The sequence below is a fragment of the Pinus tabuliformis genome, chromosome 9, assembly GCF_031772625.1.
Source record: "Pinus tabuliformis cultivar Carrire ecotype Pingquan chromosome 9, CPIR1, whole genome shotgun sequence".
In the NCBI taxonomy this organism is placed as follows: domain Eukaryota; kingdom Viridiplantae; phylum Streptophyta; class Pinopsida; order Pinales; family Pinaceae; genus Pinus; species Pinus tabuliformis.
The window spans coordinates 33,355,763-33,370,947 of NC_142307.1; the positions used below are offsets into that span (position 1 = coordinate 33,355,763).

At 36.6% G+C, this 15,185-nt stretch overlaps 1 protein-coding gene across 1 annotated transcript; it reads right to left on the reverse strand.

Moving 5' to 3' along the window:
- Nucleotides 1-915: 915 nt before the first annotated feature.
- Nucleotides 916-11,726, reverse strand: LOC149146968 (26S proteasome non-ATPase regulatory subunit 14 homolog). The gene is made up of 6 exons (XM_089437899.1): nucleotides 11,477-11,726; nucleotides 3,400-3,577; nucleotides 2,263-2,344; nucleotides 1,699-1,875; nucleotides 1,438-1,605; nucleotides 916-1,329 (listed from the first exon to the last, which is right to left on the reverse strand). Exons 1-6 carry the CDS (start codon nucleotides 11,604-11,606, stop codon nucleotides 1,138-1,140), a joined length of 927 nt encoding a protein of 308 aa, XP_089294025.1. The 5' UTR covers nucleotides 11,607-11,726; the 3' UTR covers nucleotides 916-1,137.
- Nucleotides 11,727-15,185: the final 3,459 nt, after the last annotated feature.

Consider the following 15,185-nt stretch of genomic DNA (forward strand, 5'->3'; position numbering starts at 1 on the left):
CACTGGTGAAACATTTCCCCTGCATCTCCCAAAAAGGAGGACATGGGGAAATGCTTCCCCAGCGTCTCCCCATCCTAGGTGCGTGCACCCCACCATGGAGAATGCATCCCCATGGAACACTGCAACACACTAAGCAATGCCAGACAAGCTTATGCAGTCTACCAAACACTTTTATTCTTCACACAATCTGCGATTTCAATAACAATGCAAGGAGAACTTTTATCTTACAAGTCATAAAAAAAATGTATAGCATGACAGCCTTGTCATTAATCTTCAATAACTATAGTCTTCAATCTAGGGGCAACAAGTATGGCTGCAAGCCTGCAGAGTAACATCAAATATGGCTTCACTCGTACATGATTTACACAGGCCAATACATTCACAAAGAAAACACATTCAAAGCCAAATCATTTACAGGCCAACATGAAGCTGGCTCTGATATCAGATGTTGGAACTTAAAAACGACACACATGAACATAACACAGTCTTGCAATATATGATAATCTATACATAAGAAATTCTATTAACAATGGTTTATTTACACAACAAGGAATCTTACCTATCTTGCCTCACCAACGATTTCTATGTTTGAGACCTGCCAATATTCTTCCTAACCAACTTGTCTGACATTGTGCACAAGTACACACTCACAATAGTCCCTAATTACATGTCCTCAAAACTCACCTCAGACTTGGACATTTTAATCTTGGGTCTCTAATCATTATACCTAAGAACACACAATAAACCCAAGAATTCTTTCACTCACTGTCCAATTACATGTCCCACTAACTTAGACTTGCACACTTTAATTTTAAGTCTCCAAAAAGACCTAGTAATACACACTAGACCTAGGCATTCATTGAAAATGTACATTAATCTTACAACACAGAGCAGCTTATAAATCAACCAATGCTGTGGGATAATGAAATTTGTCAATCGAATTCCATTAATTCAAACATAGCTACATAATGGCATCCAGAAGATCGGATTTCTTTTGCATAAATGGACATTCTGAAGAGTTTGACATTAAGTAAACATTTTAGAGGTGTGACACCATCATTCTTTGTCATTTGCTGCTGCTCATAAATTATGTCCATTTTCTGACTCAGTAAAACAAGAAAAGAAAAAGAAAAAAAACTAAAACACAACTGTATCAAGCATTGTGCCAAGTGTTTGAACTATGTTTGAAGACATCAGATTAGAGACATGCTCTTCTAGGTGCTTTTTGGCATCTTGTCTGCCAACATTTGCAATGGCAAGCTTTTCAGGAGGTAGTTGATCCTCTTCTTGCACGGCTTTGTTATACTTGATTGCAAGATCAAGCATTTCCTGCATATAAGAAAATGTCAGAGCTGAAATGGTAGCAAACATACATAAGTATAGCAAAAATATCAACTAAAAGCAGATCAAGGTTCTATTTAAATCATGAGTCCAAACCTGAACTGTCTGTTCATTTGTCTTAGAATGGCAATCAAAGCGTTGCAGAGTCAGACCATCTGTCCATTTCTTTTTATGTAAATTGAGTAGCATCTTTTCTTCCAGTTCATTTTTCCGATAATTAATAGCAATAGAATAGTAGTGTCGATTCAAGCCATGGATTAATGCCTATACAAAAATTATTAAAAACTTTAGCATTTAGAACAGAGTATTATACTCAATCTGAGCAGTTAATACAACATAAGGCTGCTAGATGCTGACCTGGATGGATGGTTTATTCAGATGCCCAAGATTTGAAGTTGTTTGACGGGGCTCCTGCCCAAGCATCATAGTCTGGGGATTGATTAATCGGAATGCATCAATCACAACCTTCCCTTTAACACTTTGAATGGGATCAACCACTACAGCAACTGCTCGTTGATTAAGAGCCTCGAAACTCTGCACAAACCATAAAATTTTACTATTTAGCTCACAAAAAATTGTGAAAAAAACAGTTTACAAATTTCAAGAAGGATAGCAATGTTCAAAGAGAGTCCTTTGCTTACATATTACTTTAGCAACTTGATTATGATCAGAATCAGCATAATAACTGTGTTGGAATTAATGGCCCTTAACATAGGTTTGACGTTATAGTTAATCTGTAAAGGAAAATACAACTATCGTCCATAGATATCTATAGGTATGACATTATAGTTAATCTCTGCTAGAAAATACAACTCTTGTCAATCTAATGGCCCGAGCCCTTCCAATCAAAATGAAAATAAAAGCTACACCCATATCAACATATAATAAAAATCATCAATCTCACAAAGTTGTCCTAATTACCTGTTGTGTATTAATATCAACACCTGAAAGCCAGCATCCAAAACCTGGATGTGAATGGTACCAACCTACAACCATCTCTTGCCTACAAGCACCACAAGCCATATCAAATGAACTTTAGTCAAAGTGAAGCTTTAAGTAGTGTCAAACTTAACCAGTAATTCAAGTCTTAACACAAGTATCTGACAATAGAATAATATTTTAAGAACATAACACACAATCTTGAGATTCATAAGAGAAAGACAGGGATCAAATAGAACCACCAGCAAACCCTAAAACCTGCAATAAATGGAGAAAATAACAGTGCCAACACAGTTTCATCTACCATTTCAATCCAATGATTGTATTTGTTCTAAGAAAATATTAGTTATTCTTACCCTGCATAAAAGAAATACAACTAGCTGGAATAAATCTGTTAACAGACAATATAAATGCCCCATTCCCCAATATTAATACTGTAAAATAACATGTCTAACATACTCTTAAAATGGCAAACTCAGAACTGTTTTTAGGAATACTTCAAATTAATAATGCAAAAAGAAAAGAACAGAATATTTAAAAAAATAAAAATAAGTGTCCTCTGAATCTCAGAATGAGCAACCCAAAGTTCACCATTAGAAGGTACACCAACACTGGCAATTGACATGCAAACATGAAAATACAAGTAACCCCACCATGAAGATTCTGTAAATTATCACCATTAGAAGGTTGCCAATTCTGGGTTTTGACATGCAAACCTTGAATTTGAAAGGGCCCAACCAATGAAACCCTTAAATGGGCATTCCTGAAGATGTGAATAGAATGAATAATTTGTATGCTATATATAATAATTTGGGGCTTTAACCAATCAATGGAATCTTCTTTTATGATCTAAACTAAAATAAATAGTAACACAATTCAGCGATAAATTGGAAAGGTTGGAAAGGCTCATACTTATATAGTGCAGTCTTCTACGAAAGTGCACTAAACAAATGTCAACTACCATTCTACACTTCAGGCATTTAATATAGAATCTAAACCACTTCGGTAACTAAGATTATTTACAATAGTTTCTAAATTAAGATTCTCTAGAACAGTTTCTAAATTTCAAGCATAAAACATAAAGGAGCAAATATGAGGATTGCCAAAAAGAAAAATTACCTGCCAGTCTGCTTAAGCATGTCAAGCATGTTTGTCTGAAAAACATGATCAACTGCCTCTACACTCACTCCAGTACCACTCTGGGGCATGGCAAACACATCCACAACTCGGACTGTGTACTCATCAACAAACTCACCAAGCATCAACCCCATGACCTCCATAGGCACTCCAGCTCTACCTGATTTCCAGGGTCATATACACTACATCAGCACATTGATAATCACTCAGGCATTGCCCAACACGTACACTAATTTTAATTCAACTTCCTTCAGACTACTATATGCTAGTAACATTGTAAACTATTAGTATCCTCAGTTAGGGCACATGAAAGGAACACATTCTTTAAGTGAAAGTAAGGACCACTTTCCACAGACATCTGGAAATTAACAATTCCCCAATAAATTCAAAATAGTGTGTGTTTTGCACATTTCTTTAAATCTCATGCTGTGCTTTGAAGATAATACCATAATTACATAAAAAATAAAAAAATGTTGTCCATTGGTTTTCATTTTAGTGTCAATTAAAATTAAACTCAATTGACTGGACCATAAGCTGAGAATGAACTATTCTTGTAAAATATCAGTGATCCAGAATTTGTGTTATAAATCTGACTAATACATTGCACTTCCCAGCCAATAAGACCTGCTGGAATGATATATCTGGAAAATTGAAAATTTTCCTCTCTACTTTCATAGGCAGGACACTTCATGAGACTGGGACCTCCAACTCTTAGGGCCTTTAGGGTTCCATTATGTTCTACTTGCTTTATCCTTTTCATAAATTACTGATTCTGCAATGGGTCTGTCATTTTAATTCTTGATGTATACAGCAAACTTGACTTATTGTTGTTATAACTTGTTTTGTTTCATAAGGAAATCTTAAACATTAATAATTACTTTGAACATTAACAGTTTTCCCAAATTGCCCATGGGGCTTTGGATTGACGGTGAATGGGTGCGCTGTTAAGGCACTCCTTGCGATAGGTCACTGGTTCAAATCCCCATGGGTACTTAGGTTAGTCTTAAACTAGAAAAAAAAAAAAACAGTTTTCCCAAATTAAGGACAGAAATATTTGTCCTTCTAAATAAAATTCCATACACAAAATTGCATAATCTTCAAACATCTTAATCAAATCACTCCAATCCTTTAAAGTCATACTCATACAGAATTTTCAACCAGAAGTATGACAAAGATATATCTATGTATGTGTGTTATAAAACCAACCTGAGTTTGACCCCTCTAGTAAGGGTCAACAGGTTCAACAACGTGGAGTGGTGTGGACAAAAGTCCACATCTGGGCCAAAGGTGAAGAATACCAGTCAACGCCAACAGGTTCATGTATTCACATGAATTTGCCACATAGAAGAGTGTGCTTGGTGTGTGTCGATGTGTGGCACACTGGCAAGCATGTAGAGGAGTGTGATTGGCAAGTGTTGGCATGCTTCTACTTATCATTGGCAGATGTGGGGCATGTTACTAGAGAAATTGCATAGAGAAGTGTGCCTGGCATATGGCCACCACATAGAGGAGTGTGCTCAGCAAGTGTCAGCGCACGTACCTATTTTTGGCAGATATGGGGCACATTTTTTGAGGAGCTACATAGAGTGTGCTTAATATGTGGCCACCACATGGAGGAGTGTGTTTGTCATGTGTTGGCATCTGTCTACCTATTCTTGGCACATGTGAGATGCATTACATGGGAAGTTATACTTTTTATCCCAATGCAAGAACCTATCCCTTATTCTATGAAAAGTAGAGGTATGATGCATTAGCAAACAAGTAGTCATTTGTAATTATTCTTTCATTGATAGAGAGAAGTTATGTGATTGCTTCTACAGATTTCTGACTTGCTTGTTTTGATTTGCAGATTCAATATTTCTCAGATCAACACTCCATAACTTGCCCGTTTGTTCTGATATTCTAATTTCTGACATGCAGTGTCTAGACTCCTGATCTATAGTCCTATGCTTTAATGTTTTCAGTTTCATCTGCAAGGTAAAATCCAGTGAAGCACAACCCGTTTTAAACCCATGGGTAAGGGCGGGTCTATGCCTGGGCCGGGTCACCCGCATAGAACCCGCGGTCTAGACCCAGACCCAGCGAGTTTTGTATAAGACCCGGCTACCCGCATCAAACCTGCAGGTAGCCCATGAAACCCGCATCAGACCCGTATAAGACCCCTCCAAGCATGAGAACCCACAAACTGTCCAAAAATTCAATTTTTCTTTTTCTTTTTTTTTCTTTTTTGGAAATGAGGTGCAGGAAAAGGGATACTGGAGGGAAAAAAAAAGCTTTATAAGCACCTCTCTCCCTTCCATTTCTCATTCACTTGTCATTTGAGTGTTTGGCTAATTTGTGTGAGTGTTGAAAGTGAAGCTAAAGGAGCGTGAAGGAGATGTCGGAGGAGGCTAAAAGAGGCTTCATCGGATCAGACTAAGCTTCAAGTAGGCTTCATGAACCTAGTTAGGATGTTTTCCATGTATTCAATTTATTTATTTTTGCAATTTCTTTTTGTTTGGGGCTGCCTGTGGCTGAGTTTCTCAGCGACACAGGGCCACTGTGTGGCTGAGAAACTCAGCCACAACCAAAAAAAATTGCAAATTAAAATTAAAAAAAACATATATATATATATATATATATATATATATACTTTTTTTTCTTCCAGATTGTCACCATGCCACCAAAGGATTTCAAACACTCTCGTGATCTGGCATGGGCACATGGTCAACGAATCATTCCGGGTAATGACCACAATATCAAGTGCAATTATTGCACTGCCATAATGCAGGAAGGGATAAACAGGCTGAAATACCACCTAGCCAGAGTTCCTGGGAATGGTGTGGGATGTTGTCAAAGTTGCCCTGATGAAGTCACTACTGAAATGGTAGTTGCTTTGGAATCCATTAAAGAAGCAAGTTCTAAGAGGGCAAGAAGGAAGGATGAGAATGTTGGGATAGGTAGATCTTCATCTCAGAGTGAAACACAGTTTCAAAGTCCAAGTATTGGTAACTCCTCTTCAAGTGTTGTGGCAAACAGGAGCATAAACTCTTCTTTCTTCAGTCCTCATACAACTCCAGAATCTCAACCAACCTTGGACAGTTTCAATGATAAGGAGGCAGATATGGCAGTGAGGAGGTTACGGTACCATAACAGTCTTTCATTCAACTATAAAAAATCTTATTTTTATCAGCCCATGGTGGATGCCATTGCATGTGCTGGCCCTGGATACAAAGCTCCATCTTATAATGCACTTATCGGGAAAGAGCTAGATGAGGAGCTTGAGTGTGTCAAGGAACAATTGGAGAGCATTAAAAGCTCATGGGAATTTATAGGTTGTACACTTATGTCTGATGGGTGGACAGATCAGAGGGGTAGTACAATAATATATTTTGTTGTAGCTTGCCCTAAAGGAACCATGTTCCTAAAATCCATTGATGCATCTGCAAATGTAAAAGATGCACATTTGAATTTTCATTGTTGGCTGATGTGGTGGAGGAAGTTGGGGTTGCAAATGTTGTCCAAGTAATCACAGACAATGCAGCAAATTATGTGGCAACTGGAAGGTTGCTTTGTGCCAAATATTCCACCATTTTTTGGACTCCATGCGTTGCGCGTTGCATAGAGTCGATGCTAGAGGACATTGGGAAGTTGAAGTGGGTGCAAAATGTTGTGCAAGAATGCAAGCATATTACCAAGTATATTTATAATCATGTTGAACCTTATGAGGGAATTCACACAAGGTGAGCTTAGTCGCCCAGCTGTCACACAGTTTGCTACAAACTTTCTTTCCTTCCAAAGCCTTTTGTATGAGTACCAAGCTTTGAGAAGAATGTTTTTTAGCCAACAATGGGTATTCTGGAAAGATAGCACAAAACCAGAAGCAATGTCTATGAAAACATATGTCTTTGCTGATGGTTTGTGGGACAAAGTGACTGAGATTGTCAGCTTCACTGAACCCCTTGTGAAAGTCTTGAGATTGATGGATGGAGAGAAACCTGCAATGGGATATATTTATGAGTGCATGGACAGGGCCAAAGAGGCCATCAAGACTTTCTATAAGGGAAATGAATCTAAATATCTCCCTATATGGCAAATTATTGATTCCAGGTGGGACAGGCAACTACATTCACCATTGCCTGCAACAGGAGCATATCTCAATCCGAGCATTCAAAGAGATCCCGAGGTGATGAGAGGTGTCATGATATGCATTGAGAAGATGTTCCTGGATCAAGATATTCAAGACAAAATTAACATACAACAAGATATGTACAAGGAAGCATCTGGCATGTTTGGATTCAACTCAAGCCAATGTCTCAAGGACAAGAAAAGGCCTTGTAAGTGCAGATTATTAGAACTTAGCTTGTAATTTTGCTAGTTCTCTTTTATATGTTTGGCATTGCAAACTGATAATCTTTGTTGTTATTTTTTTACAGCTCATTGGTGGATAGATTGTGGCACTGAGGCACCACAATTACAAGAATTCGCCATCAGAGTTTTGAGTCAACCCTGCAGTGCTTCTTCTTGTGAGCGCAATTGGTCAGTGTTTGAGCACATCCACAGCAAAAAGAGAAACAAGTTGGAGCATGAGAGGTTGGAGAAGTTGGTTTTCATCTACTACAACCTTCGAATGCTCACAAAACAAGTGCAACCAAAGGATACAGATCCAATTTTATTGGATACTATTGATTTAGAGTCTGATTGGGTTGTGGAGGAGGAGGCCCCTGATTTGAGTTGGCTTGATGAAGAGACTGAGGATCTCTCTAGTTTGCCATCTCAAATGGAGACTCCAAATACACTTGCCTCACAATTGCTTCAGTCTTCCGATGTTACCACTAGCTCCACGAGGGCTTATTTTAGGCGTGGTCGTCCATGAGTGATGAGACTCAAGATTGTAATCATTTATCATCTATGACATATGTACTTGAATTTTGAACTTGCTGACATTTTTTATTTTAATTATGGAATCATGAGTCCTTTTCTTATTCAGTATCTAAATGTTTTGCTTACAAAAATCGAATATGTTATGTTGTACTTTTATAGATATGAGATGATGTTATGAATTATTGCATATATTGTGGTTTTTATAACTTATAAGGATTGGAATTGTCATTAGTTTCTTTTTTGTGCTTAAAATTTACCATATTTTAAGTTTTTTTTGTATTTTGACAAGTCTTATAAAGGTCGTTCCCGAGTCTTATACAAGTCGACGAGTCAATGCCATGACGAGTCTTATACGAGTACGAGTCGTATAACATTGGTAAAATCTTGGAGTGTACGTCTGCTATCATGAATTAGAAGACTTAACAGCCTTCTATTATCTCCAAATCCAAGGTATTTTGTATGTCTACCATACATAGTTACTAGATTTTCCTGAAAGGCACCCTGCACCTGCATCTGATTCCTCTCAAAATCTCAGATCCATATTGGATTTTTCGGATTTTTGTGTGTTTTGGATCAGATTCATTTCCAGTATAAGTCAACCCAGATCCCAGTGACCAAATTATGGAAGATTTACTGACTAACTGAATATTTTGAATATTTTTTACCATCATCACCTCCAGGGAGAGTAAGCATACAATTTACACAGTAATTATTTGCTAAGTTTGTTAAGTTTGCCCAATATGTTCGGAAGTGCTCCAGTTTAGCACTTCTGACTTAGCATTAGTGTCCCAATTGAGCACTTTAGAGTTAGCATTAGATTAGTTGTGATCATTAGTGTTATATCAATGTTGTATTTTAGTAGTTTTGTACAATGAGTTGTCCTCAATGTAGCTTGTCTGCTAGGGAACTATAACTCTAATATGAAAGGTGAAAGTTCACATGCAATGTGTCTTGCAGTATTTAAAGGGTCTCTATCTGTATTTAACAATCATCACCTATATATTATCATGATTTGGCAATCTGAATTAGAGGTGTTCACTACTTCACACTGCACAGTATTCCACTAGTAGTAAGTTTTGTCTCACCTCTTGCAATTAGAGGGATTGATTTTGCTTCTCACAGTTTTCCATTACTAGTGAGCTTTGTCTCTCCTCTTGTAATATAGACTCCTTTAGCAACTATTCCAGATTTACCACTAGTCTTCTTTTCCATGATGTCATTAATATAAGAGCTGGAATAAAGATAGGAGGGGATACTTATTGTATAAAATCAGCTTTAAGGTTATCCTAACTAACCATTCCCCTCCAGTCAGAACTAAGGTGTTTTAACTGCAACAAATGTTCGGAAAGCAATCCTCTCTGGCCTGTTTAAATCAAAGAATTCATGGTACAAGTCTAGAAACCGTTCTTTCATTCTCTTTTTCCTCCAATCCTAACTCTTCCCCTCTGTTAGGACTTCTATCACAATTAGATCCCATTTATGACACTCTCCCATTTCTTTTTGTCCTATCTTGATGAAATTTCTTAAAAATTAAAGAACTTAGGATGACTATAAATTGTAGAACTTTTTCCTACATAATTAATACCTGTCCTGACAAGTAATTTGGCTATTCAATGTGAGTTGATCGTAATCCTACACTTGCAATTCTTTTGGCAGGATATGATGAGTGTAGTCTGTAGTCTGAAATCAGGAACCCACAGTTGATGTACAATTGCTTTTCAAAATAATAAGACTTTCTTTTGTCTCTCTCTCAGATAGATTAATTTTCCTTGAAAACCCATAAGTTGATTTGTTGATTTGTCGAAATTTAAGGGCTTCTAGGAAAACAAAAAGATAAAGGGGTACTACTAGTGGAATACCATCCCTGAACATTAAAATGATCCTTGTTATCCATAGTCTGCTAATGGGCAATAATATCCTCCCACTCCACTATGCTAAAGGCAGGCCAAAGCTGAAGATGTTGTACAGGAATTGATGTGCCCTCCTCCAATTATAGGGCCATACAAGGTAGTGGGAGGATTGATCAAATTTGCATCAGGTATGTAAAGGAGTAGAGAAGTGCAAATACACAATTTGCAATACCTGGAACACCATATCTGTGATGAGGTATTTCACCCATAGTACTAAGCCCTTGACAACCAATCTCTCTGCATTTCATGTACTAAATGCCAAAAGAGTTCATTTGTAAGTTATTTTGAATAATTTCTCTATCATGCTATTTGAGGACTTTTGACAAGGACATTGTGAACAAAATACTAAATATCAAAACATGCAAATCCAATCATGCTCAGAGTGAATATTTCTATTTGATGGTGAGGAAATGTGGAGAGAATCTCCACTTTACCATCTTTGATTCTATGGAACTATGACAAAAAATCCTTCCTAGACAAAATTTGATTCCCAAGTGCAAGGTTTGCGAGGTAAAGAGATTGGATTTATTGTAGCTCTTTAACTTCACTTTTGAAGTTTTGACCATGAACGTGATCTTTTCTCGCTTGAATTCAGAGTCTTCCTTATTCCCATTAAAAGTTCCCATTCCAAATTACCCACTTTTGCCTTCCTCCCCTCTTTTGTCCATCAATTTTTCTTGCTTCTATCCGACGTTTTTGAAAATGCTGGAAGAATGTTGCTTTTCCTCTGCTAGTCGTTCGTTATTTTTTCGTCTAGAAGTATGTTGTTTTCCTATCTATTGCTATTTTTTTTCTTCTGAGTGACAGCTAATGGTATGCTAAGGATGGGTTTGTTAGTGAACTTTCATCTCGAAATGACGAATCTCAGTGCTGTATGTGAGCTCTGTTCTCTGTTGAATGACAGTTGCTGTTATGATGAGGGTGAAACTGGTGTTGCCATTTTTGTATATGTTGTTGTTATGTTGGAGTCTATAGGTATTATAAAGGGATATTGTGTCAAATAATGATGGCATATATTGCGTAATGGGGATGCGTGCAATGCCTGAATGACGGTTTGAAAACGGCAAATGAACCGTCTAAATATTTAACCTATAGACTTCAATCGAAGCCTTGTTTTAGCTTAAAATCAAAGGGGTAAAAATTATCCCAATATCAAACAAGTTCTTGGATCTCGAAAACAATTTTAGGGCAAAATACTGAGAATTTCATATAGATTTCCTTCCCATAAATAAGTTTCTACGGCACGATTGATAGATTTAATGAGAAGAAAAGGAAAAAATTCGCACCGTGTTTGAGCATTTTGAGAAGGGCGAGCGAAGAAATGTAGACCTGCTCGGAGGAATCAAGCATGGGGCCATCTGAAGCGGGCGGTCCCATTCCTCCTGCTCCTGAAAAAATCCTCTGCAATCTCTCCATGGCTGCTGCTTCTGCTGTTGTTTCTGGTATGAACTCCTGAGAAACCAAACCCTCGGCTTATTCTTCAAGTAAATCGTAAGACGGACTAGTATGAACCGTGGGTACTTACTTATATGTCGCTCTGTTTATTTCCTTTTCTGTAGACTGGTGTGGAGTACAACACACGGCAAGAATCTATTTGTATTTAAATAATTAAACGGAGGGAGCAATAAATTATACCATTATGAAAGGTGAATGGTTAACGAATTTTTTGGGGTTGTCCTTGTGTTATTGAGCAAACTTTTTTATTTTTGGTTTATATGTTTCTTCTTTTATGGTTTATATTTATAGGTTTATATAGATAAGTTTGAGGGGTAGTTAAATTCGCAAGGTGATGGTATTTATTTGGGTAAGTTTGTTATAAGGCTTATTTTGTATGTTACTCTTGGTTTGCAAGGGCATTTACTATCCCTTGAGCATTTTGTAGAAGCGTGGGGATGCAAGTCAATATCAGCAAAACAAAAGTAGTGGTTTTCTCTAAGAAAAGAAAACATAACCAACATAAGTTCTACTTTGAAGGCAACATTCTCGAAGAAGTTGCAGATTACAGATATCTCAGAATTGACTTCAACAAAAATCTACGCTGGAATGGTTGTAGAAAGAAAACAACTTTGGGGGGTTGGAAAGCATTTTATGCTTTTCAAAATAGGTGTAGAGAGGCAGAGTTATGGGATTGAAAAACAAATCTAACTCTTTTTGAGTTTCTAGTGATTCTGGTGATTCTTTATGGTTATGAACTATGGGCTAGCAGTACATTTGACATGTAGTGGAGACAAATTGAGAAACTTCAGAAGCCTTTGATTACAAACAAATTCAAAATTAAAAGTGTAGTTCCTTATGCTATCTTGTTAAGTGAAACAAGGACTGCTCCTATTGAAGCAATTGCTCTGGTGTGAGTCATAAAGTATTTAACAAAAATTGAGCAAATGGAAGAGGGTAGATGGCCTAAGGTTGTCTTTAATGACAAATTGTGCAAGATAAAAAAATACTTGGATGCAGCAAAATAACAAATGGTTTAGTAAATGGGGTATTTGATTGAACATGTGTCCCATAAACAACAAGGTGATAAAAGTTTTTGTTATGGAAAAGTTTCACAAGCGTACTTGGGATAAGGAGCTAGGAAGAAAGAAAAAGTACTATATTGAAGTGTTTAATCCCACTCATAGTCATCAACCAAAAGCATACATAGAGGCCAATATCTCTTGCAGAACCAAAATTCTTATTGCTCAGTTAAGGACTAATTCTCATCAACTCCGTTGTGAAACAGGGCGCTGGAAAAGGTTAAAAGAAGTGTGGGAGGAAATAGTATGCACTTTTTTTTCTTCCAGAAAAGTGGAAACAGAAAAACATTTCATTTTAGAATGTGAGGCTTTCAAAGACAAGAGAGAAAATTATGCAAATATTTTGGCAGCTAGCTCTTGGGATAATTTATTTAGCGAGGGGTTTGTCGAGAAGCTGTGAGCATTTATTTTGAAGCTTCACAGAAAAAAGGGTTGAATACATCAATCAAATGAAGAAGCAATAAGTCCCATAGGCTATCTTTAGCCTCGCTGACGTTAAAATAATTTCTTTCTTTTTGTGGGTTCTTTGTGGTTTGTCGATAACTTTTTTATCATACTTGTAATTATTTTTGGGTATGTTGGAAAGGATTGATCTATTTTTGGATGGAAATTTTCAATGGGATGGAAAGCTTTTTTGATCAAGAGAGGAAAATCTAAATTTTAGGTATTGAGTATTGTTGGGAAAAAAGTTAGTTTTTTTCTCACTATAAAGGTAAAAGAGAGGTTGTTGATACTGAGTATAGACTCGCTTAAGAGCGCAACAAGTTACTCTATTCCAAAGAGTAAACATGTCAATATACAAGACTTGAACCTAGGTGGGGAGGAACAATTATTCCATCCAACCACCCAGGTTAAACTCAATTGACAAAAAAATATTATATTTATCTATCATTTTTATATTTATTTATGTGTTTTTTTAATAGTGGGAAAATCTATCATAACTCAATTGTTAATGTGTTTTCATGTGTTATGTTGAGAAAGAATATTAACAATAATATATATTTATTTTGTGGTGTTCAAAATAGTTTATAACATTATGAAATATATTTTTTCTTATTAACATTGAGTATAAGAATTGATTTGCATTAGCATATAAAGCATGATGCTCCAAGATCCTTATGTCAATTGAGGCATCCATAAATGATATGCTAAAAGTAAAGCATAAGTTTGTATAAGCACTTTTTATGTTTTAATTTTAGCAAAAAATAATAACGAAAGCTAGCAAGCAATGGTTTTAATAAAGATTTTATTTTCAACACATTTATAACATTTAGGAATATTGGTGCACTATCATGTTTTTGTTTTGGCTTGACCCACGGAGATATGAACTTTGAATCTCATTGTTTACATAATACTTCATATTATGGTGATCGCCAATTCAACCCCCCACCCCATCCTGTGGGCGGTGCACTATCATGTTAATGAATACATATATATACTCTAATATTTATTAATGTACCGATACTAATAGTTCAAAAAATTACCCCCTACTCAAATATATGCCTTGACACTAGGACAAACCCAAGGAGCACTTGATGGGTGCTTAACCTCTAAATAAAATGACCTTGAACATGAAACCCATGCCACAAAAAATAACAATAATAAATTTTCTTTCTTTTTACAATATACAAAAATCCAGAGTACATTTCATATTTATGAAAACCGAACCTAGTTACACATTTCAACACTCTCTCTCAATAAAGGAGGCATTCAGAATGGTACATGGACATTCTCAAACTGAAGAGATATCATAAGAAGAGTTGGATTGGTAAGCCATCTTATAAGCTATCATTTCATCTTATCTCTTTGTATCATACCAACCAACATTGTCACATAGCAAGGCCTTGACTAACAACTCTATCTCACCACAAAATAAGAGCACAATGTTGCAAAGACCAATGACTGGTAGACACCATCATCATTGTCTCTCAAGGCACATACCCCACCCAGGTGTTCAAAGGGTATGTCCCTTTAGGACAATTCCTATCTTGGAATAACACATCCTCAAGCAATTTCCTCTTCGAGTACCCTTACCTTTCAGATGCCCTACCTCATCCTCAAAGAGTATCGGAAACCAAATGTTTACCCAATCATCCCTTCTTTCTTCACGAAGTGAAGACAAGAACGATGTGTCTATCTCTCTCTCTCAACTAAGGAAGATATATCAACCAATCCAAGTTTGTCTCTCAAATACATAAGCTTCTTATTAGGAAGAGATTTTGTCATATACACACACATGGTGCACACAAAACCTCTAACAACACAAGTGTCTTTTAGATATACAGATACAAGTGCATCACATACATCATAATAAAACTAAAAAGAAAATATTAAACCAGTTTCCAATTCTTACCATCCATCAATGGTCGCAACACCTTCGAGCATTGACACATGGTGTCCCTATATAAGCACATCATTGTCCCTTGCTTCCAAATTGCTAGATTTCATCAACAATCTTAATCCATGGCTAATATCATTT